Source organism: Mesocricetus auratus, unplaced genomic scaffold, assembly GCF_017639785.1.
Source record: "Mesocricetus auratus isolate SY011 unplaced genomic scaffold, BCM_Maur_2.0 Super-Scaffold_100009, whole genome shotgun sequence".
In the NCBI taxonomy this organism is placed as follows: domain Eukaryota; kingdom Metazoa; phylum Chordata; class Mammalia; order Rodentia; family Cricetidae; genus Mesocricetus; species Mesocricetus auratus.
The window spans coordinates 59,153,829-59,178,260 of NW_024429193.1; the positions used below are offsets into that span (position 1 = coordinate 59,153,829).

General features: G+C 46.9%; 2 protein-coding genes across 7 annotated transcripts in view; one reads left to right on the plus strand and one right to left on the minus strand.

The window, feature by feature from the left end:
• The window catches only part of Bcl9 (BCL9 transcription coactivator), an 86,007-nt gene that overhangs the window by 57,584 nt on the left and 3,991 nt on the right, over positions 1-24,432 (plus strand). For 2 of the 6 annotated variants that reach the window (XM_013123810.3, XM_013123813.3), the window contains exons 2-8: positions 7,261-7,394; positions 9,387-9,468; positions 15,158-15,470; positions 16,455-16,771; positions 18,449-18,638; positions 19,405-19,504; positions 21,384-23,622. In XM_013123810.3, the coding sequence (XP_012979264.1) occupies positions 15,418-15,470; positions 16,455-16,771; positions 18,449-18,638; positions 19,405-19,504; positions 21,384-23,622 (2,899 nt within the window). In that variant the 5' untranslated portion in view covers positions 7,261-7,394; positions 9,387-9,468; positions 15,158-15,417. Of the gene's footprint in view, positions 1-2,566; positions 2,663-3,533; positions 3,671-7,260; positions 7,395-9,386; positions 9,469-15,157; positions 15,471-16,454; positions 16,772-18,448; positions 18,639-19,404; positions 19,505-21,383; positions 23,623-24,432 lie in introns of those variants that run through there. The other 4 variants (XM_040752177.1, XM_040752176.1, XM_013123814.3 and 1 more) reach the window with 4 other exon arrangements.
• On the minus strand, positions 3,060-3,845 carry LOC121142139 (basic proline-rich protein-like). The gene has a single exon (XM_040751467.1). It carries the CDS (start codon positions 3,843-3,845, stop codon positions 3,060-3,062), a length of 786 nt encoding a protein of 261 aa, XP_040607401.1.

The following is a 24,432-nucleotide window of genomic DNA, read 5'->3' on the forward strand; positions in this document are numbered from 1 at the left end:
AGCACTCAGGAGGCAGAGGCAGGTGGATCTCTGAGTGGGAAGTCAGCATGGTCTACAGAGTAAGTTCCAGTGAGTTCTAGGACAGCCAGGGCTATAAAGAGAAACCCTGTCTCAAAAAAAAAAAAAAGAAAAACAAACAAAAACCAACAACGAGAGAGAGAGAGAGAGAGAGAGAGAGAGAGAGAGAGAGAGAGAGAGAGAGAGAGAGAGAGAGAGAGAGAGAGAGTTGTTCAGAAAGCCTGGGGGCAAACTTAAATAACACCGCAAATTCAATGATCTGTTGGAGAACTAAGAAGTAAGATTTGCATCAGCCGGGTGGTGGTGGCGCACGCCTTTAATCCCAGCACTCGGGAGGCAGAGGCTGGCGGATCTCTGTGAGTTCGAGGCCGGGCTGGACTGACAGCCTCCAAAACAATACAGAGAAACCCTGTCTCGTAAAAAAAAAAAAAAAAAAAAGAGGTAAGATTTGCATCGTCCCATCTTGGAGGCCACTGCGTGTTTATTGTCCTTATGAGAAGCAAGATTCAGTGAGAAGAGTCAAGTCCAGGTTATGAAACACCTTTCTTCTTAGCAGTTTTATCATTGGGAGGAAGAAGGATTTCAAAGAGTTGCTAGAGTAGCAGAAACACCATGAGACCTCTGTTTACAAGACAGATACTTCTAGAAGAATGTCTCCATCATCCATTAGCGTTTATGTATATCTATTGTGTGAGGCTCTTCTACAGCAAAGGCAAGTCTTGTCCAGTGAGAGGAGATGTGTGGAGGTCAGAAAACTCAGAGAGCAACTGCTCCAGTAAAAGAATCTATTGAACAGAAAAAAGGATATTTTAAGGCACACTTCTGTCCCATGTGCAATATAGCTAAACTAACATTACTGTGACGCTAACCTTTACATTTCCTGCTTTTAGCATGCTTAAGGCTTCATTGCTATTGCCTTTACCCCAGGGCTGTGTGTGGGATCCTCAGCTTCAGTTTCCTTCCGGTTCAGTAAATAATCTTGAACTTTAACACATGGCTTCGTGAGAGCTTAATGCCTAGCAAAAAGCTGTTAAGTCTCTCTCCCCCCTTTTTTCAGGTAGATTATTGTCATTGTTTGTTGCTTAGCTTGCTGACTAGCAGTGACCTGAATTGGAATAATCTAGTTGTGCTGGCTAGTTTTAGACCAACTTGACAACAGCTAGGTGGATCTTAAAGGAGGACAAACTTCAATTGAGAAAATGCTTCATAAAATCTGGGAGAGGGCCCAGCCATAGTGGGTGGCGCCATCTCTAGGCTGCTGGTCCTGGGTTCTATAAGAAAGCAGGCTGAGCAAGCCATGTGGAGCAAGTCAGTAAGCAGCCCCCTCCATGGCCTCTGCATGAGCTCCTGCCTCCAGGTTCCTGCAATTTGAGTTCCTGCCTTCCTTCAGTGATGAACAGTGGTGTGCCAGTGTAAGCTAAATAAACCCTTTCTCCCCAGGTTGTTTTGGTCACGTGTTTCATCATAGCAGTAGTAACCCTAACTTGGAAAAGAAGTATTTTGGCTGTGGTTTCCTTTTAGGAATACAATCTATATGATGAAACCCTTTTACTTACATTAGCAATCCCAAACGTCTCTTATACATGTCTGGTTTGGTTGTCTTTTCTCATATTTATACATGACCTTCTCTTGTGCCTCGTTTACAGAGGTTTTTAGCTATGTAGAATCTAATTTCTAAAGCCAAATGTTGACAGCCCCCCACCCCAAAATTTATTTATTTGGACTCCATTTGCTCTCGGGTTTATATTGTTTAGATCTACCAAACTCTTTAAAATGTATAAACTCAGACTCAACCCAAAGAGAAAATATCCTGCCACAGTTGTTCAATTTCTAAGCCCAGGGAGAACTTATATGGAAACCCACATGGTCAGCCATGAGTTTTGAATAGTTTGGAAGCAGTGAACAGACCTTTGTCTTTTAGGGTTCTCTTATACCACTTTACAACAGCACTCTTCCTTAAAAGGGCACCACGAGGAAGGTTCCCTATTTTATAGACAGAAAGGCTGAGGCAGAAGTGGCTGTCCTGGTTAAATCCATGGACAACAGAAGAATAGATGTCTTTTGGCTGTGTTGCTTGCATCCGGCTTCAGGGAGATTATGCACCTTCTCAGGTAGAATCCATTCAACTGTATTAGAAAAGCTTTGGACCAGTGCACAGAGTTGCAGAAACATCTTTAACTCCTCAAAGTATAAACTCGAAGATTAGTAGGGTTTGGCAGGGAGGGTAGACAGTAACGATGGCTGGTCACGGTAGTAACACCAGCCCCACAAAATAGAAATAACAGGATCTGAGCGTCAAACCATGATGTGAAGAAGTGTAATCTAATGAGCTAACATCTCACTTCACTGGGGTTAGTACTGAACGCACCGGCTTCGAATGTTCTACAACAAAGCTCTTCCGAAGCATTAAGGGAATAATGCTGCGATTGGGAGAAGACTTAGGGGCCAGGGCAGAAGGTACCCTCTGGGGACCCTCGGTCGTGATGGCCTGGCAGGGCGGGGCGGGGCAGGGCCTGAGGTGAAGGAGACCTTGCTCTAGCCACCGCGCCTGCAGGACCCCAGAGAGTCTGCTCTGGAAGGCGGGAGAAGAGTGCCAGCCGAGGAGGCCTGCTCTCCAGAGGGAAGAAAGCCCGCACTGGCAAAGGTAGAGCAGACACCGAGAGGCGGGTGGGAGGCCTGGTAGAGCCAGGGCAGAATCGCCGCATAGGGGTGTGAGGAGGTGGCGTGAAGATTGGGGACTAGGCCCCGACCTGAGCGGCGGGAGAGCGTGAGGGAAGACCGGTTCCTTCAGCAGCTCCCAATTAGTTTCTGTCAAAGATGGCTAAATTCCACTTTGCCCTTCCCCCGTCCGCGCCTTTTCTAGTCCCCTTCGGTGGCTCGCAGTACTGCTGGAGGCCGTGGGGAGTCCGGGTGAGTGAGCGTCCGGAGAAGGGCGAGGGAAGGCAGGAACCTCCCCGCCACACCACCCGCCCCGCGGCTCCTGCGGGAGGATCTTTTAGTTGAGAAAGAGGGCTCTGCGGCTTTAAAACGGGGAGTGGGCGTCACCGCGGGGGGGACCCGGTGACTAGCTGGGGCGGGGTCTGGTGGGCGGGGCCATGCAAAGCAGGAGGCGGTGCCGGCAGGGCGGGCCCTCGTGTAGCGCTGGGGCGGGGGCGGGGCCTCCGGGTGGGCGGGACGAGGGCGGCTTCTCTCGGGCCAGGCGCGGGAGGGGGTGGAGGCCGCGGCGGGCTGGTACCATCGAGCGCGTCCGGGGAGGGGGACGGGTGCCATTCCCCCGGAGGGGGCGGGCCCTGGCGGCGGCGGGGCCGGGGCCCCATTCCCCGCCGGGCTGGCCGGGGGAGGGGCGCGCCTCCGCTCGCGTCCGAGGCGGGGCCCGCGATACCTTTCGTGGCGCGGTGCGGCTGGGGGAGGGCCGAGGGGAGGGGGAAGAGGCGGGCCCGGGAGGGGGAGCCGGAAAGGGGGAGGCGCCGGCGGACAATGGAGCCTATGTGTGCCTGCGGGAGTGGGACGGCGCCGCCGCTGCCGCCGCCGCCTGGGGGAGACGCTGCGCCGCCGCTGCCGCTGGCCCCGGCCCCGGCCCCCCGGGGCTGAGAGCAGCAGCCCGGGACCGTAGCCCCCGCCCGCGCCTGCCCCTCCCCGGCTCCGGCTCGGGGTAAGTGGCCCCGGGGAGGGGGAGGGGCGGGCCGGCGCGGCGGGGGCCGGGTCCGCGTGCGCGTGTGGCCGGGGGGGCCTCCGGGGGTCGGGGCGCTGGCTTGGCGAGTTGAGTCTGGAGGAACCTGTTGGGGGAGGCAGGGAAGCCTCGGGAGCTGTGGGAAAGACCGGGGCATCTCTCGGGGTTTTGGAGATTGTGTCCCAAAGCTGTGCTTGGAGAGGTTACCTGAGGGGAGAGGACCGCCTCGGGGTCCTGGGATGGAGGGGCGATGGAGCGGAGAGGGAGCGCGAAATTAGGGATTTCTGATTGAGTTTGGTGGGGTCTGTAAGACCCCGGAGATGCGTAGGGGGAAAGGGGACTCCGCAGGCCAGTGACTTGTTGAGGAGTTGGGGGAGGTGAAAAGCCTGGAGGAATGAATTATAAAGGGTTCCAGCAGGTGAGTTGGCGAGGTCTAGGTCATTGAGTCATTGTGGGGGTCGTAGAACACTCCAGTGGTTTTCAAAGTGGAGCCCTAGACCCTGGCTGGCCTTTGAAAGTTGCAAAGACTATTAAGATGTCACTGGTAAGTGTTTGGGTGAGCTTGGTGAAATGGAGATATCCTGGGAGTTGGTTGTTAGTCGGGAGGGAAGGATAAGGCCTGTAATAGTATTGCTGGGGACCTTATGTTAAGGTTGCTAGGGATGAGAAAGAAGTCTTGAAATCTGCCCTCCAAGAGCTTTGGTCTGCGGGAAGTAAGGAAGAGGGTTTTTGTAAGTGGTAAGAGTGATTCTGAGGCTAAGGTTGGAGTTGGGTAGAGAAATGAACGGAAATAAGTGTGGAGGTAGTCTCCAAGGCAGGGTGCAGTTGATGCAAAGTTAGATTTTAGTTAAGGCAAACACAAGTCAACCACTGGCAGTGACTTCATTGGGAAAATGATCGAGTGGCCATGTGTAAAAAGTCAGTTTGATGAAGTATTTGTTAGCATTTGATATATTATGGAATTAACCGCGTGTTTGGGTGATAGAGATTTGGGCTCTTGTAGGAACCAGTGATGAATTAGTTACAGCAGGTAACAAGAGTGAGTGAAATAGTTGGTAACTGGGACCAAAGGGTGATGGAGGGTAAAAGCTGTCAGAACCTGTGACTGCAGGACATTCAATATGGTTGTCTTGTTGGTTCACAAGCGTTTGACTGGACACTCGTCATCGGGAAGTTTAGCATTGAAGAAATGTTTGTGTACAAATCTGATAGTCCTGGGGACCGGTAACAAAGTCCTCTTTCTTCTGTTGATAGAGATGGATTAAGAAGAGGGTCTGGCAGGCAGGCATTCCATTCTTTAGCCAAGGGAAGTTAGGCAGCCAAGTGTTCTGACTCCCACAGAACAGGTCCCACTCCTACAGGCATGTGACTCACGCCCTTAATCCCAGCACTCAGAGGCCGAGGCATGCGGATCCCTGTGAGTTCAAGGCCAGTCTGGTCTACAGAAGGAGTTTCCAGGACCAACTTCAAAGCTACACAGAGAAACCCTGTCTCGGAAAACAAACAAAAAAGTGTCTGTTAGTTAGGTGTTACAAACATGCTTGGGGTATTGAGAGCTCCATTAACTGGTGGTTTGGATAAGTTGAAGAATTGTGGAGGTGTATGTATGACATTTGATGGTTTTGTGGCCTAGAAGTTCAATATTGAGCCATGAAAGTCTTTGTAATCAATGTGCTGAGTATAATAGTTTCAAAATATATGATAGATGGGTAGGAAAGTCATTGACCTAAAGAAAGCACAAAGTCTGTATAGTTTTCTATTTATAGGGCAAGTACCGTGGAGCTGGCTCTTGAGCAAAAGGAATGTTTTGTTCTGGATTCTAGTTAACCAACACAAGCAAAAAAGTACTCATATCCGTTGGAATTTCTTCTATGGGTATTTTCCCCTTGACCTTCAGAAATGTCTGTTGCTGTGAACCAAAGGAAAATGCTCTACTGTTTGTAGGGGGAAAGACTCAGAGCTTTCACAGGCATTGTAACCAGGCAAATATTGGATCATGGTGACCTGGTACAATGGTAAAAATCCCTGTACTTGGAATCAAGATGTTAGCTCTCTGGCTGTCTTACTGTCAGCTTTGAACAGATCTCTGGTTTTCTGGTTTTCCTGCTTCCTTAACCACTCGAGCTGCATTTCAGCCTAGCAAGTTAATGTCTGTCCAAAATGTTCTTTGAACACCTCTGAGAATGAGAGATTATGTATTACAACTTTTTAAAAATCATATTTTGACTGTCTCTTTAACAGATCAAATTCAACTTTTGTACAATTATAGCAATATATTTAGTCAAAGAACAAAAGAGGATATTTTGTATACATGTTTGGGTCTGTTGTCTGAATTTAGGATAATCTTTGAAAGATAGAACCTCCTTTTAGTTTTTGATGGCGAGACAGTGATTTTGATAGTAATTGTAAGTATGTGAGCAACAGTTAGCATGTGTGGTGAGTAAGAAGGTAGATGCTGGAATGCCAGCCTAGGCTACAGGAGCCTTGTGTTGTGGCCTAAGGCGTATTCCTTGATTTCTTGGCTAGTCATCCTCAGCCATGAGATAGTGTGGGTAAAATAACTTCTCTCTTGGCCTTCATGAATATGATGGGAGAGTCTGTGGAAGCTTTTCATGTTCTGACTCCAGGGATCATAGTGTTTCTATATCCCAATACTCTGGCAATCAAATGGTATAGGGCCCCACCTGAGAATGTTTCTTAAAAACACGAAATAGAATACGTAGAAGTAAGTACAAATGAGTTGTCAAAATGTTCATGGTGATATGGTAATGTGTCTGCTGCTTTGTAACACACTGAATAATGTCTAATGAGAATGTGATTTTGAAGTAGTGATGGGAGAAAAGTATGTGTCATTATGTCAGCGTATCTTCAACAACTAATGTGACGTGAAGATGTGTGGTGGAACTGTTGGTGGCACAGTCACAGTATTGCTAATGCTACACCCACGATGGAAGGCTGTGCTAACTTCATTACTTAGAGATTAGTCAAAATGATGATCTGTGCTATCTATTCCCTTAAAGTTCCAAGCCACCTCTCCTCTCCAAGGACTGTGTACAGACTTCGTGGGAGCTGTGAATCATGGAGTTAAGAACTACCCAAGACCAACTGATTTTGTTTTTGTTTTCCCTGTGATTTTTGAAAGTTAGTTTAAGGCTACTTACATTTTGGGCTGTGTGATATTTTTAAGTATCTCCATCATGCTAAGAACAGTGGAGACCACATGAAAAGCCAAAGACCATTTTGCAACCTGTGATGGCCATTCTTGGTTGTAGAAAAGGTTAAAAACAAGCATTGAAAGGGCAAGTTTATGCCTGGCAGGTTTTACTTTTCCAAGTTCCATAGTCACCATTAGCATGTGTAGTTCCCCCACAGGGTAGATTTGCGGTCCCTTTCTCGGACTTGTATGTAGTTTTCTTGGGTTTGCCTTCTTCCTCCATTTTTGATTAACTGCTTTCTTACTGTTGCTTCTTCCAGATGTCCATTATGGCCACAGCGCACTGGGGAATGGGTAGTTTTCCTTGGAGCCAGTGTGAATTTGAGTATGAACTTTTCCTTTCTTCTTGTCATCATAGGACTGAATGTGGAACTAACTGGTGTCACTTGGCATTAACCTAAGCCCTCTTGTGTGGTGGGGTGACAGTTCTCCTTCCCTGTAAGCTCCTCCCCGCCCCAATGTAGAGGCAAAGCAACGTGGACAACTTGAAAGGTAAAGCCTCACCGAATGCCACAACATCTGTGTCTTAAGCTTGAATACACGGAGCTTTTGCTTTTCTGGGGTTTCTTATAAAACTGGGCTGCAGTCTATCCAGAAGTCTCCCAAAGTGAAAGTCATCAAAGCAGATGCAAGTCACAACTACAGATGCCATTACCCTGTGCTTTGTGGGATCAGGGCCTCGAGCGTGACTCGCCTCAGAAAGCTGAGGAAAAAGGCAGACAGGGAGAAGTGGAACTAGCACTTACCATGTCCCCTTGGGTTTTCGAGAATGCGAGCTAAGAGTGCCAAACTCACTGTGATGTCGTTCAACCATCGGTTAGTTGTTGGTTTTTTGCTGGGTACCAGGTGTTGGGATAATGATTGACACTGTCCTCAAGGAGTTCCCTGTCTAGCTAGAACAGTGATACTCTTTTAAAGAAATAATGTACATATGAATACTAGGGGGCCCTGGGGGACATACAGGGGTATCTGGCAAGCTAAGAGAATTTCACAGACAAGGGCTATAGGTAGCCATTACTCCTAAGGATGGTAGTTAGAATTTACTTTGAAACTTGAATTTTGCCAGAATTCTCTAGCTTGATATGAATTTCTTTTAGTTTCCTTAAACTTTAGTAGCCATTGAAGGGCAGTAGGTGCATTTTGCCCCACGGATACTAAAGCATAGTAATATTTCGTGTGAACTGAGGTTTTCTGCGTGCGTCCACTGAGCCATTTGTTTTTCTCTATGTTCTGGAGAGAGATCAGCTCTTCCTTTTGTGTGCTTGAAGAAGCCGTTTCGTTGTTGGCAAGCCAGAAGTTAAGAATGAGCGAGGAATGGAATCTTAAGACCTTTTAGTTCACATTCTGACACTATGCCTTTTATGGAGTAGTGGTCATAGCATAGAAATGAAATTTGTTAAACATGACATAGTTCTAATAAACTTGACTTTGTAGAGCAGGGAAGTGGGAGAGCATCATTGGAAGAACTGAAGTTGGAATTTTGATTCTGAGCTCAGCCAAATTAATTTGTGGATTTACTTAAAACTTTACTAATCCTATAGAGTGCTCTTTTTAAGATCCCTAAAGAATTTGGCTCTAAAACCTTCTAGGACTTTGTTCTCCTTGCAATCACAACATTGTAGCTTCTGCAGTAAGAAGACTTAGCCAATAGAGGTGCCTGTGTCAAATCTGACAATCAGTTGAACCCCCAAGACCAGAACCCGTATGGTGGAAGGAGAGAACTGGCTCCCACAAATTTTCCTTGAACCGCCACACATGCACCATAGCACACGTGTGCATGCATGCGTGCATGTACATACTAAATCAATAAATAAGTGCTGTTCCTTTAAACTGTAGATTTTGGGCAAAGTGTTATAATTCTAGTCCACAGAGACTGCCGTTGGGAATCATTCAAGTTGCCAGCTTTCCTTAGTTCAGCACATCACTTTGCACAGAGTAGGCATTGAATAAAAAAGCAAGTTTGTTCAGCCCTAAGCTCCTACCAAAGCATTCAAATACATTTTCTTGGTAGCCACGGCCACATGGAGTTGCACAGAGAGAGAGTAGCTGTGCGACCCTTAGGGTGTAGATTCAGAAGCCCTCTTGGTGTCTCTTTGCGCCTTCACAGTTCAGTCTCTATACTAGTAAGAAGCGCTAGAAGCAACAAAATGTGAGCTTTCTTCCCCTTCCCCCCTTAAATGCCTGGACATTTCAAAGTAGAAAAGGTGATTTGATCTGCACTTAGTATCTCTCCAGCCTCTGGAAACATAATGTGTAGTTGGGAAGGAAAGAAAAGCCCAAGGGCCTTGAAATATCTACAGGTTCTGTATAACCCTGACAGTTGGAAGTTGGTTCTGTGTACATGTGAGACAGCGCACTCCTCTTTAAAACCCTGGAGTAAATAGGAAGCCTGTTTTTTCTCTTGTTACTCCACCATTTCCACATCGATATTGCTGACGTTTTCATATCTACGTAGGAACTCTCACCCACTTAATTCTCTTCTAGGTGAGGGTCACCTTTGAGGAAGGGGCTCCCGACTCCTCACCCACAGGATGAACTCTGCAGTGTCCTGACCCTTGGGGTTCTGGTGAGTACACTTGGCTGCTAGCAGGAAAACATGTGCCTGCCTTAGGAATGTGATGATCTGTGTAGAACCCTTTAGCTTTCTCTCAATAGTTGATACTTTTTCTTTTCATCATTCAGCTCTGCTGCCCTACCCCTCATCTCTGGTAACTGCCATTCTGTTACCTTCTTCTGAGTTCAACTTGTTAAGTGTGTGTGAAATTATATGGTGTTTGCCTTTCTGTGCTTGGCTGATTTTATTTAATGTCTTCTAAATTCATCTGTGTTATAAATGACAGGGTTACAACGTTTTGTAAGGCCAAATAGTCCCAGTTGGGGATGGGAAGGGAGTCTGTCATACTTTTTAAATCTATTTAGTCATTGATAACTGCTTAGATAGGTTCTATATCTTGGCTGTGGTTAGGAATTGTACTGTGAGGACTGGATGTAGTGGTGCTTGTTTTTAATCCCAGCATTGGGGAGGCAGAGGTAGGTAGATCTGTCTGAGTTTAGGATAGACTCTGTGTATAGAGAGAGTTTCAGGCCAGGAAGGGTTACATGGTAATAATATCCTTGTCTCAAAAAACAAAACAAAAAAAAATTCTGCTGTGAAGATACCTCTTACCATTTTCTTGTTTTGAATAGTAGTTTTGAACAGATGTCTAATGCTCTGGGCTCCATAGTAAGTAGAATTGGAAGGATGAGCATGGTTAGTCTTGGTCCCTACCTTCATGGATTTTACAGTTTAATGGGAAAGATGACTGTTGCACAGGTGATCACATAGGGATCTATACGATTAGGAAACATGGAGAGAATTCTGTGGGGAAAACTCAAGATGCTCTGAAAACTGTTAGGAATGATTTCATGTAGGTAGGTGATTTTAAGGCAGTGGTTCTCAACCTTCCTAATACTTTGACCCTTTAATATGTTCCTCATGTTGAGGGGACCCCCAACCATAAGATTACTTTGTTACTTTATAACCTGATTTTGCTACTGTTATGAAATATAATGTAAATATCTGTATTTTTGATGGTCTTAGGCAACCCCTATGAAAAGGTCATCGACCCCCAAGGGGTCATGACCCATAGGTTGAGAACCACTGTTTTCAGGGGTCCTTCTCTAAAGAAGAAGAAATATTTAACTATTGACTCCATGCTAGGTGACGGAAGAAGCATTTATTGAGATGAGGAAAATTGGAAGGAAGGCTAAACTAAGGTGAATAATTTGTGTTCAATACTGTCAGTTTGAGCCATCCGGGGAGGTGTCAAGCAGCAGTTGTGCTTAGAAGTTTACAGAGTACAGCCAAGCCAGATGTGTGAAGCTGGGAGCTGTTTACATGGCAGGAACTCATTGGAGAAGAAGAGAACCCAGTCTTGTGGGACTCGAGAGTAGGGTGAGATGTTAGACCAGAGCTGGGATGACCCCAACAGAAGTAGTGGTCCTGTGATCTAGGGATGGAAGCTAATTCCATATGGTTGAAAGGAGAATGACAAGATAATGTTGTGTCTCAGTCATGTTCGTAGAGAAACTTGACTCTAAGGGGAGTAGAAGGCTAGATTGGGGTTTGGTTTGCTTTATTTATTTTTATTTTTTCTGTACATTTATCTATCCACTCTATGTGTGGCTGTATGTGGGCACATGTATAACATGGCTTATCTGAGGGCTGGAGAGATGGCTCAGAGGTTAAGAGCACTGACTGCTCTTCCAGAGGTCCTGAGTTCAATTCCCAGCAACCACATGGTGGCTCACAACCATCTGTAATGAGATCTGGCGCCCTCTTCTGGTATGTGCAGACATACATGGAGGTAGGATGTTGTATTCATAATAAATAAATAAATCTTAAAAAAAAAAAAACATGGCTCATCTGTGGGAATCAGAGATCAACCCTCAGAAACTGGTTCTCTCCTTCCAGCATGTGGGTCCCAGAGATCAAACTCAAGTTGTCAGGGTTGGTGACAAGTACCCGCTGAGCCATCTCACTGGCTCTCTCTAATTTTTTGGTGCTAGAGGGCTACTATAGTGGGTCTGGGTGCTAATTGGCAAGATCGGATGATGTAGGAGGAAGAAGAGATGACCAGAGACCATGAGTAAGAGCCCTCGGCAGGCAGTGACCCAAGGCATGAGCCAGACTACTGTTGGTGGACTGAGCTCAGGGGAAAGTGGCTGGTTTTGTTGGTTGTTTTGAAGATAGTGAAGCAAACCGGCATGGGTTAGTATGGGGATGTCTCTCTGGGTAAAACACCTTCTTCCTGGTAAGTACTAGCTAAGACCACAGGCAGGAATCACAGCCCTCGGGCCGTGGGGGCAGGAAGATGTGTGCAAGTTCCAGGGAGCCAGAGTGAGACAAAACAACAGTGACAAAGACCAGTATCCCGCGAACTAGGGTTAGAGAGGGAAGGAGGGAAGACAGTAGGTAGATGGGAGCGTGTGGAGACAGTGGTGCCTGGCAGAAGGCTCAGTGAGCAGCCTGCAGAGTAGTGCTCGTCGTAGTGAGAACCCGTCGAGAGCCCGTCATAGTGACAGACAGCCCTTCATAGTGAGAGCCCATCATAGTGACAGACAGCCTGTCATAGTGAGAGCCCGTCATAGTGAGAGCCCGTCATAGTGACAGACAGCCCATCATAGTGAGAGCCCATCATAGTGACAGACAGCCCGTCATAGTGAGAGCCCATCATAGTGACAGACAGCCCGTCATAGTGAGAGCCCGTCATAGTGACAGACAGCCCGTCATAGTGAGAGCCCGTCATAGTGACAGACAGCCCGTCATAGTGAGAGCCCGCCATAGTGAGAGACAGCCCGTCATAGTGAGAGCCCGCCATAGTGAGAGACAGCCCGTCACAGTGAGAGCCCGTGAAGCACTGCTCAAGGACTTGCCAGCGCAGCACTGCGATGTGAAGAATGTGCACCTCAGACCAGGGCTTGGGCCAGACACCAGCTCTACCACTAATAGAGTGAGCAGCAATTTCTTCATTGTTAAGATGGGGTAGTAAGCTGGCCGGTGGTGGCGCACGCCTTTAATCCCAGCACTCGGGAGGCAGAGGCAGGCGGATCTCTGTGAGTTCAAGGCCGGGCAGGACCAACAGTCTCCAAAACAATACAGAGAAACCCTGTCTCGTTAAAAGATGGGGTAGTAATAGCTGTCTTGTGGGGTTGCTGTGAGTGAACTGGTACTTGTATGGAGTCTTAGAACAATGCCTGGGACTTAGTAAAAAATGTTGGGTTTCTGAAGAGGAGAAGGGAGAAGCATGGAGGCAGACCTGAGGAGGGGGAGGAGTCTTTGTTCTAGAGGGCAGTCCATCTTGGGCTCTGATGATTCTGTATACGATCTTTCCCGGTCTTTCACCTGTTGGAGAGCCTCGTCTTCTCCGTGCCTGTCATAAGACATTTGATGGGCTTTGCTCAGTTGTTCTTATTCTCAGAGGCAGGCTAAAGCTAGGCATGATGTCTTTGAACACCTCAGGTTAGGAATTAGAAGCCTGGACTTTATTCTTAGCCCTTGCATGAGTCCTCTTGTCCTTTTCAGTCTCTGCTCTGTCTGTCCATCCACAAACTAAAATTGAAGAAAGTGGCTTAGGAAGGAGAGCAGGGTCTGGGAACTCTGATTGGCTGGAGAAGCCATTTGTGCCTGTGCATTCTGGTTCATTCAGGTGGAAAATATCAGGCAAATTGTGAGAGTAACAAGTTGTATGAAGTACTTTAAAAATAAAAATGTTTATGTTCATAGCATCATTATTAGAAATAATCTTTGATACCAGCTCATGATAAATGCCTGGCAGATTAATGAAGCAATTTGATATTTGTGATTTATTTTGCATTTCTTGGGAAGAAGAATGCAACACAAATGCCAGGTGTTTCTGTTTTCTGAGAAGCTGGTAAGCCATGGAGGACCCCACTGTATCCTTAGTACATCATGCTGAGTAGTATAGAGAAAACAGAAAACTTACAGTATGGTTCTTGTCTTCAAAGAACATGCTCTTCACAGGGAGCGAATAGACACAGAGGATAGCTCAGTACCAGGAGCTGGGCACTAGACTATGATGCAGACAGACAGTACCAGAAGTTCTGATAACTGCTTTCCTTGGCTGATGTAAACCTTTGGCCTTGTCCACTCAGAATTCATTTGCTACTTCTACTTTACCAGTGATTCCTATTCTTGAAAAAGAATGTAAAAAATGGTATATGGGGCTGGAGAGATGGCTCAGGGGTTAAGAGCATTGACTGCTCTTCCAAAGGTCCTGAGTTCAAGTCCCAGCAACCACATGGTGACTCACAACCATCTGTAATGAGATCTGGTGCCCTCTTCTGACCTGCAGACATACTTGCAGGCAGAATACTGTATGCATAATAAATAAATAAATCTGTTAAAAAATGGTTTATGATCTTAACTCATCACAACCACAGTCTATCCTATGGTTTAAACTGTAAAAGAAAAAAAGATAAAGAGTATTAGGAGATAGAAATATGACCTTAAATGTAATAAGATCAGTGTGTTCTTTTAACATTCTGCTTCTCGATGCCCACATAGAACCACTCCAGAATATCTTTTCCTAGTTCTCCTTCCTGTCTCCTTTACTCAAAATTTCCATAAACTCCCTTCGCTGGCCCAGGTAAAATAGTTGAAACTATCGGAAATGCCTAATTGAAGGCATTTTGCACTTGACCATTGTCATGCCACTGTGACTTAATGTAACTAAGGATTCTCCTGACTTTATTCAAGTCTTTGAGACTCCCAAAATAAGTGTAAGCTCTGACACCTTTGTTGCTTCTAGCTCCTTTTCATTTGTAGCCATTAACCCTCACCTGACACTACCCCCCTTCAGCCCCATGCTTGGTCAGCAGGTAGAGGAGAGTGAAGAGCAGGTCCCAGCGGGTACCTGGGAGGCACCTCTGATGTAGAGGGTATACCGTGGTTCCCTCCTCCACTGCCTGGGCTTCCCTACATAAAGGGCTTTTTCTTTGTTCCATAGCTAGGTTTGGGGATATTTTATTGACCTTTATGCTTCAGATTAGCCTTGCAAATTGGCTCAAAAATATCTTAGCCTTCAAAGATATTCTTTTACCTTCAGAACTGTGGCTCATTGCCATGCTTGCCCATGTCCCCGTCATTAAGGTGAGAACACAGGCACAAAATCTACATAATTTAATAGAAGAATCATGGAAATCAGGGGGCAGAACTGATTGTATTGGTATTAGCTTAATGTTTGTTTTCATGAGTGTCTCCTTCAGTGCCCCATCAGCCTCAAGCCCGCCCGCAGAGTAAAAGCATCCATGATTTGCTACGTGGTTTGAGATTGGGGTGGGTTTGTTATCCGTATCTGCCATTGTTTGCCACCACAGCCCAAACATCAGAGGTCAGTACCCTCTGATTTGAAAGCATTTGAAGGAGGAGGAAGACAACCCAAACCCATTGAGACTTATATTCAGAAATAAACACAAGGGAGAATAAATAGCTAAAAATGAAATCTTTTTCTCTCCTTCAAACAAAGGCTGCTTGGGGGAGAGGCCTGTGTGCTGTGAGATGTCTGTAGTCCCCTTCACTTGTTTATTACCAGGACCAGTGTCCATGACGTGGCTGTCATGGGAGCTTCCCTGTATCCAGTGGGAGCTGAAGCATGGCCCAGATGTCTCCTGCTGCGTTGATCCTGTTGGAAAGTGTTTTCTGTCTTTGTTTTGATGCTCATCTTTTTTCCTTTGTCTTTGTCCTTTTCCTGTAGTGTGCCCTGGAGATGCGAGATTTTCCTTCGGCAGCAGGAGGCACACACTCGGAGAATGCTGAAACGTCAAGGGGGAAGGACCCACTTCCACAGCAGAGAAAAACGAGGAGGAAAAAGGCGAACCGGCAGCCAGCATTAAGGGACGTACCAAGCAAGCAGCGGGCAACTTCCTCTGCTCCCAGCAGCTACTTCTGCTGCAGCCCGAGAGGAACTCGGTGAGCCCGTCCCAATTAGTGACCGAAAGCTCAGGATTCCAATCAATGCATTCCAGTAACCCTAAAGTGAGGAGCTCTCCATCAGGAAACACACAGAGGTAAGGGCCCGGGCCTTGCTGCCACACCTCAGAGACACCACACGTGCACCACACACACACCCGTTGGTGGATCAACGTGTGGGATTAGAAGCAGCATAGTCCCAAGTGGGAAAGGAAGAGGAGACTAATGTACTAGTAACGGCTCGTAGCCAACCCTGATGCTCCAGTTTTCTGGGTTACTCTCAGTTACCATTCCCATATCTCCCACCTTTACCACTACCCCAGTCCTTAAAGCACAAACAGAAGAACCCAAAAGACCAGGCAGGACCATCTGAGGAAACCAAGGCATACAGCAATGAGGTCCTGGAACTAAAACACCACCCAGAGCCTTTGCTGGTTTCTCAGTACTCAGACAGGTCTTTAAAAATGTTTTCTGGCCTCCTAACCAATACAGAGAAACCCTGTCTCGTAAAAACCAAAAAAAAAAAAAAAAAAAAAGAATGTTTTCTGTCTTCCCGGGGGGCCGTGGCTAGCTCATCCTGCATTAGTGCCGTGCTGCTGTTGGGAAGAGTCTGGATGCTGGAGGATTTCCCTAACCTGACGGCACCAGTGGGCTTTCTTCTGCCCTCCTGGGCCTGCTTGCTTGTTCCAGCAGAAGAGCTAGGCTTTCATTACAGCTGTTCCTTGTCATCAGCCCGGGGTGGTAGTATTTTGATCTTAACGATGTCTGTTTGTTTACTCTGAGCTAGTCTTAGTGTGAGAGTCACTTTTCTATGTACATAGAAACGGTTGTCCTTTATTGACAGAAGCCCTAGAGATAAGTCCCCATGTGACTCTAGTGTTCCTGGGCCCCGGAGGTGATTCTGTTTGATCCTCGTCTCTGTTGATAGCTCCAAGATGGGGGTCAGGGTGGCAGGCACAAGCAAGTGGGCAAGGTGCATTGTGGGGCGGTCGTTTAGCATGCAGGGTCTCCTTAGCCCATTATAGAAACTAGTTTGTGCAGACCATATCTGATATCTGATCTCTCTTATTTGTTTCTTTTAGTAGCCCTAAGTCAAAGCAGGAGGTGATGGTCCGTCCCCCTACAGTGATGTCCCCATCTGGAAACCCCCAGCTGGATTCCAAATTCTCCAATCAGGGTAAACCGGGGGGCTCAGCCAGCCAATCCCAGCCATCCCCCTGTGACTCCAAGAGTGGGGGCCATACCCCTAAAGCACTCCCTGGCCCAGGTGGGAGCATGGGGCTGAAGAATGGGGCTGGAAATGGTGCCAAGGGCAAGGGGAAAAGGGAGCGAAGTATTTCCGCCGACTCCTTTGATCAGAGAGATCCTGGGACTCCAAACGATGACTCTGACATTAAAGGTATGTCTATAAGCTCTGAGACTCAGAGGGAAGTAGGTGTTCCCTGGGGAAGGCTAACATTTACGAGAGGCCAGAGGCTGCTGTTGCCGAAGTGGGAGAGGTGGTGGCGGTGTCAGGAACCGTCACAGCTTAGGAGGGACCATTGCTTCTCATTTTTCTCCTCATTAAAGAAAAGTCTAGAACACCTTGCAGAGTTCTTGCACTTGAAGGCCCATGTGGTTTACAGATGTTTTACAGGCGTGGGCATTGTTCACGGTATATTTCTGGCCTACGTGCTATTGTCCTTCGGTCAAGCCGGTGGCTACAGTTCTGTGCCTGTGGCCCACACTGGAGCAGGTTTTCTGGCATTCCCTCCTCTTGGGTAAACCCTCAATGACTTGGGTTTTGCGCTTGCTAGTTGCAACTTTACCAGACTCATAGACACAGGGGGAAGCCTTAATGACCCTGGCATTAGTCCAGAGCTGTCACAGCTGATTTCAGTGTGGCAGGAATGAGTGACTACCAGATGTGGTAGAAATTTGGCAGGCACCACAGTGTAACGAGCCAGGAAAGGGTATTGGTGTGGGGCTTTAGGCTTTTTTCCTCCTACAGTAAAACTAAGAAGAAAAAAAAAATCTTAGGAGTAGGCCAGAATGTGAAGTTGTGTTGAAGAAGTGAAGTGAGATTTCCCCAGCCCAAATGAAAGTGAAAACCTGAGTGCTTGCTCCCTGCTCCCTGCCCTCCTTTTTCCTCTTCTTCCATGCACTGATCTTGGTAATCCGGTACAAACGCCAGCACTCTCCTGGGTGCTGGTGGGTGCAGGCAACAGGACAAATAGTTGTCATCCTTCATAGTTTGAGTTCATAGAAAGCAATCATTAGACCATCGGTATGAAATATGATAAATGCCAAAATACTAGAAGGGGCTGTGAGTTTGATTAACAGGGCCCTCCTGTATGTCTAAGACATTTCTGAAAGGTTGCCAGGCAGGAAGGTCATTTATGCTAATATGTGTGTACTGTAGACATAGGCTAATATGTGTACTATAGACATAGGCTAGCATGTGTATACCATAGACATAAGCTAATTGTACTGTACACATATGCTAATATGTGTACTATAGACATATGCTAACATGTGTGTACTATAGACATATGCTAACATGTTAACATGTGTGTACTATAGACATAGGCTAACATGTGTGTACTGTAGACATAGGCTAGCATGTGTATACCATAGACATAAGCTAATTGTACTGTACACATATGCTAACATGTGTGTACTATAGACATATGCTACTATGTGTGTACTTTAGACATATGCTAATGTGTACTATAGACATAGGCTAACATGTGTGTACTGTAGACAGGCTAACTTGTGTGTACTGTAGACAGGCTAACTTGTGTGTACTATAGACATAGGCTAATATATGTGTACTGTAGACATAGGCTAACGTGTGTACTATAGACATATGCTAATATGTACACTATAGACAGAAGAGAGGACGGAGGAGTGCTATAGAGTGAGTCATTTAGGGAAAAGAGTATTTGAGATGTGTGAGTAGAAGAGATGTCTCCTCTTAGCATGGAGCTTGTTGATCAAGTTTTCACGGTAGATTTGTGTTGTGATGCTCTGGTGGGAAAGTCTGGGGGTGGAGCAGTTTATTCTCTTTATGACAGTGGGTCTTCCATTCCTTTAGAATGTAATTCTACAGACCACATCAAGTCCCAGGATTCCCAGCACACACCACACTCCATGACCCCATCAACTGCTACAGCCCCCAGGTCTTCCACTCCCTCTCATGGCCAAACTACTGCCCCAGACCCCATACCTGCTCAGAAGACTCCAGCCAAAGTGGTGTATGTGTTTTCTACTGAAATGGCAAATAAGTAAGTTGGTGGTCATGTCTTAGTGTTGAGTGTGTCGTGTGTGTGTTGAAACCAGAGTTCTTATTCTACTGCACTGTGCAAGGGCAGCTGCTGACAGTGTCTCCTTGGCTGTGTTGAGAGAGAGTAAGGATATGTGAAACACAGGTTCAGTGCCCCATATACACTTTTCAGCAACCTGTGTGTTTAAAAAAAAAAAAACCAACAACAATAAATGTCTGTACTAGAATAATGAGACTATAAGGAGAAAAATCTCTGAACTCACCAAAAAATAGCTACTATGAACATTTGCTATGTATGTTTCAAGTGGTTAGATGAAACAGTGAGTTTTTGTTTACTTATCAAGAATGCCTGTATACACTTTACTCCCTCCTCTCACAAGTGGATCTTCACAGTCCTGTCCTATCTCTAGGGGTTTGGGATTCCTTGTTTGCCTTTCCCAGTTGGTGTTTGAATGAGGATATTTTGTAAAACACCTAAGTGACTTGGACTGAATTGAAGATCTTCAGCTTTTTAGTGTTTTGTTGTTTTTAAATGCCTCTGTGGGAGTTTGCTCCTGGCAATCTTCTAACCTCAGACATTTGATGGTAAATGATAAACATATAATAAAGTGTGTTTCCTTTGATTTCTTCTCATTCAACGTTCCTAGTGGTCCTGTATACTCCACCCAGAGCCTTGGAAGCCCAGTCCAGGGTTGGCGTGTCTAGAACCACATGCAGCTCACAGAACAGAAGCAAGTGCTAGTGTGATGTCTCTTTCACCTTTGCAGGGCTGCGGAAGCTGTACTGAAGGGCCAGGTCGAAACTATCGTCTCTTTCCATATCCAGAACATCTCCAACAGCAAGACAGAGAGAAGCACAGCAACCCTGGTATGTTGTTTAGAATTGCAATAAATGGCATCGAAGTTCTGCAATGCCTGAAAAGAGGTGGTAAATTAAGTTGGTGGGCCAAGCAGCATTCTGAATATTTAACTGTAGGCTCTTATGCATATCATATGACTAGTCTCTTCTACCATGTGGATACTGGGAATCGAACCCAGGTCCTTTCCAAGAACAAGAACTCTTAACCACTGAGCCAAGTGCTTTTTAATTGCTTGATAGTTTCAAAATCATAGTAAATCTGTTTCCTACCTGGATCTTAAGCACCCAGTATAAACTACACTAGAGAAAATATGCAGTGTTTCTTGTAGTCACATAGATTTCCATGTGAAGTCAAAACCTATTTGTTGTGAAGAGGCACTGTACCAGATCCTGGGGTTAGGTGGAAATTTAAATGTTCTAGACACAGTCCCTGCTTTCAAAGAGCATAGAGTCCAATCCCATGAAAAAAAGTTGAATGACAGTAAGTGATCAGTTATAATTCAAGATAGAATAGATGGCTTGGCTTCTTATCTAGTTTGTGTATGGAAGAGGACTCCATCTCCAGGGTGCAGCAGCCGCTGGGCTTTCCTAAGCTCAGAAAAGCTGCTTCACACTCCCCATGCCCCTCTACTACTTAGTGGCGGAAGATGGGTAACATCCCCTTGTCCTGGAGTGCACTGGGTGGATTGCAGTGCAGTCTACTGCTTTACTGACTTACACAGCTCCTAATACAATTGTCACCTCCACCTTATGTGGTACTAAAACGTCAGTGAAATAGAAGTTGAAGAAGGACTGGTAAAGACTGAATGGTCTCCTCTGCTGTAGTTGCTTTATGAAGCCAGTACACGCCTACAGCAAACTCATCAAAACTGGCCAGCAAAGCCAAACCTGAAATAGCAGCTAAGCAAAGGTGACCTCCCCTGAGGAATCACAGGCATGGAATATGTATGCTTTTGATCATTCAGAGACATACATATTCAGATCACAAATAGACACTTGTAAACATGCACTTATGTATGAAACATAAACTGTTCATATGCGTAGATACACATGAAGATTCATGCACATATTTGCACACAGGCATGCATTCCAGCTCAGTTGAACAAGAAAATGGACATCTTCCAAACACAGTGTGCATGTTGTCAGTGAGCATGCTTTTACTAGGATGTAGTATAGCAGTGGTCCTCAATAAATGATAAGCAGTAATCCAACCTGTTGATTGGAAAAAACAGATCCAGAGACACTGAGCGAGATAGTCTCAGGTGTCCCCACAGACACTTCCTGCCTGCACATTATCTTATTACAGCCAATATACAAACTTAACAAATATGGAATCAGTGATCACCAAGCCCGTGGAAACTCAAGGAGGAAGTAAGTTGGTAGTCACTCTGCCAGAGGAGATGTGGACATGGAGCTTGAGCCCAAAGCCACAGTGTCTTTTACTTTCTCTTTCTGTTGGAAACATCAGACCTTTTGATTGATGGCGAGAAGTCTATACAACCATGGAAAAGGGGAAAGGTGTCATTCCCTAAGTCAAAAGCACACGGTAGGCACGTGATCTCAAATCTGTCCCTCAGGATAGGTACTCAAAGGTATTCCTTAGAGTAGCTCTTGCCTGGCACATGTATGAGTATCAAAGCCTAATCTTCAGGAAGGGAAAGAGGGTGCTATTTAACATAAGGCTTAAGAAAAAGACAAAAGAAAATAAAAATAGATAAATAAACAACAACAAAAAATATGTTTCCATGTCCAAAAATGGGTTATCTATGAACAGTTTGAAAGGCGGTATCAGTATGGATTTATGTCACTGGGACACAGCTTTTATCTCTTATTTCTTTAATTGTTCAGTTCACCATTATATGACACAGAGCATCTTATTTGTCTTCAGAACACACAGGTACCCACTCTTCGGAGTGATCCAAAATCTCTGCCCCAGCAGCCTCCAGCGCCCACTAACCAGGACCAGAACTCTTCTCAGAATGCCAGACTGCAGCCAACTCCGCCCATTCAGGCACCAGCACCCAAGCCTGCTGCAGCCCCACGTTCCCTGGACCGGGACAGTCCTGGGGTAGAAAACAAGCTGATTCCTTCTGTGGGCAGTCCTGCCAGCTCCACTCCACTGCCCCCAGACGGTACCGGGCCAAATTCAACACCCAACAATCGAGCGGTGACCCCTGTCTCCCAGGGGAGCAATAGCTCTTCAGCAGATCCCAAAGCCCCCCCACCTCCACCAGTGTCCAGTGGTGAGCCCCCAACGCTGGGAGAGAACCCTGATGGCCTGTCTCAGGAGCAGCTGGAACACCGGGAACGCTCCTTACAAACTCTGCGAGATATCCAGCGTATGCTTTTCCCTGATGAGAAAGAATTCACAGCAGGACAAACAGGGGGTCCCCAGCCAAACACTGGGGTTTTAGATGGACCTCAGAAAAAACCAGAAGGGCCAATTCAGGCCATGATGTCTCAATCCCAAAGCCTAGGTAAGGGACCTGGGCCCCGGACAGATGTGGGAGCTCCATTTGGCCCTCAAGGACATAGAGATGTGCCCTTTTCTCCAGATGAAATGGTTCCACCCTCTATGAACTCCCAGCCTGGGCCCATCGGACCGGATCACCTGGACCATATGACCCCTGAGCAGATAGCATGGCTGAAGCTACAGCAGGAGTTTTACGAAGAGAAGAGGAGGAAGCAGGAACAGGTGGTTGTCCAGCAGTGCTCACTCCAGGACATGATGGTCCATCAGCATGGGCCCAGGGGAGTGGTCCGAGGGCCTCCCCCTCCATACCAGATGGCCCCTAGTGAAGGCTGGGCCCCTGGGGCCGAGCCATTTCCTGATGGTATCAACATTTCACATTCTCTTCCCCCAAGGGGCATGGCTCCCCACCCCAACATGCCAGGGAGCCAGATGCGCCTCCCTGGGTTTGCAGGGATGATGAATTCTGAAATGGAGGGGCCGAATGTGCCCAACCCGGCATCCAGACCAGGTCTTTCTGGAGTCAGTTGGCCAGATGATGTGCCAAAAATCCCAGATGGTCGAAATTTCCCTCCTAGCCAGGGTGTCTTCAGTGGTCCTGGCCGAGGGGAACGGTTCCCAAACCCCCAAGGCCTGTCTGAAGAGATGTTTCAACAGCAACTAGCAGAGAAGCAGCTGGCTCTCCCACCAGGGATGAGCATGGAGGCCATCAGGCCTGGCATGGAGATGAACAGGATGATCCCAGGCTCCCAGCGCCACATGGAGCCTGGGAGTAACCCCATTTTCCCTCGGATACCAGTCGAGGGCCCTCTGAGCCCTTCCAGGGGTGACTTTCCAAAAGGAATGCCTCCACAGATAGGCCCTGGTAGGGAACTTGAGTTCGGGATGGTACCTGGTGGGATGAAGGGAGATGTCACTCTAAACGTCAGCATGGGATCCAGCTCTCAGATGATACCTCAGAAGATGAGAGAGGCTGGGGCAGGCCCTGAGGAGATGATGAAATTACGCCCTGGTAGCTCAGACATGCTGCCTGCCCAGCAGAAAATGGTGCCCCTGCCATTTGGTGAGCACCCTCCGCAGGAGTATGGTGTGGGCCCCAGGCCATTCCTTCCCATGTCTCAGGGTCCAGGCAGCAACAGTGGCTTGCGGAATCTCAGAGAACCAATTGGGCCCGACCAAAGGACTAACAGCCGACTCAGTCACATGCCACCACTACCTCTCAACCCTTCCAGTAACCCCACTAGCCTCAACACAGCTCCTCCAGCTCAGCGTGGCCTGGGGCGGAAGCCTTTGGATATATCTGTGGCAGGCAGCCAGGTGCATTCCCCGGGTATGAACCCCCTGAAGTCTCCTACGATGCACCAAGTCCAGTCTCCAATGCTGGGCTCACCCTCGGGCAACCTCAAGTCCCCTCAGACTCCGTCACAGCTGGCAGGCATGCTGGCAGGCCCAGCTGCTGCTGCTTCCATTAAGTCCCCTCCTGTCTTGGGGTCTGCTGCTGCTTCGCCTGTTCACCTCAAGTCTCCATCGCTTCCTGCCCCGTCCCCTGGATGGACCTCCTCTCCAAAACCTCCCCTTCAGAGTCCTGGGATCCCTCCAAACCACAAAGCGCCCCTCACCATGGCCTCCCCAGCCATGCTGGGAAGTGTAGAGTCAGGTGAGTGTGCTTACATCCTAACCCTTGTAGCTGGAGGCTGCTAGAACCCAAGTTTGTGTTTTAAGAAAACATAGGTCTTGATTGTATAGTCAAAGATAGTATGGCCTTTGTCAAAATTTGTTGTAAGGTACATGATTGTCAATACTTCCATAGAGTTATTCACAGACATCCATTCCTGGCAAAGAGTGTATATTAGGGACAGTCGAGAGGCAAGAAAACAGTAAACGTTTTAGTTCCCTGAATAATTTACATTTGCGCATGAATGCATGATGGTGAAATAGAATGCTAGCCCAGGTTAAATGTGGCTTCCTAAAGTACCGGAACCACTCCTTTCAGGGACTTACTGTCCAATCAAAAGAATGAATATAAGCCCAATCAGAGTGAGGGGTGTTGCTCTAAGACCTGGGAAGATCCTGTAAGTATGTATCAACTGCCAAATGTTCTTGGTGAACTGCTTTGGTCACACATCAGCTACAGTTTGTTACAGTGTTTCCTTCATGGGAAAGAATCCGGCTGATGATGATAGTTTGCCAGATGGGACAGAGGAGGTCCGTGAGGTAACCCTGGGGTGTTAACGACTAGGTTGGTGCCATCTCCACTTGAGAAACACTAGAATCAGAATAAGGCAGGCGATTTACCCTAGCAAGCTAAAACATCTCTCTGTGGGGTAGCAGTTCACTAGCACAGTTGGGTGGAACGGTCAGCCACCTCAGACATGGTTGTGGTGGAAATGAATCAAGAGTTTGTGCAGAGTGCAGAGGTTAGTCCCTGAGGTTACAGTACAATCCTGTCTTCTTGGCATGCTAATTC

Excerpts from the sequence above, each read along its gene's own strand:
- LOC121142139 (XM_040751467.1), bottom strand. The coding sequence starts at position 3,845 with ATGCCCCGGTCTTTCCCACAGCTCCCGAGGCTTCCCTGCCTCCCCCAA.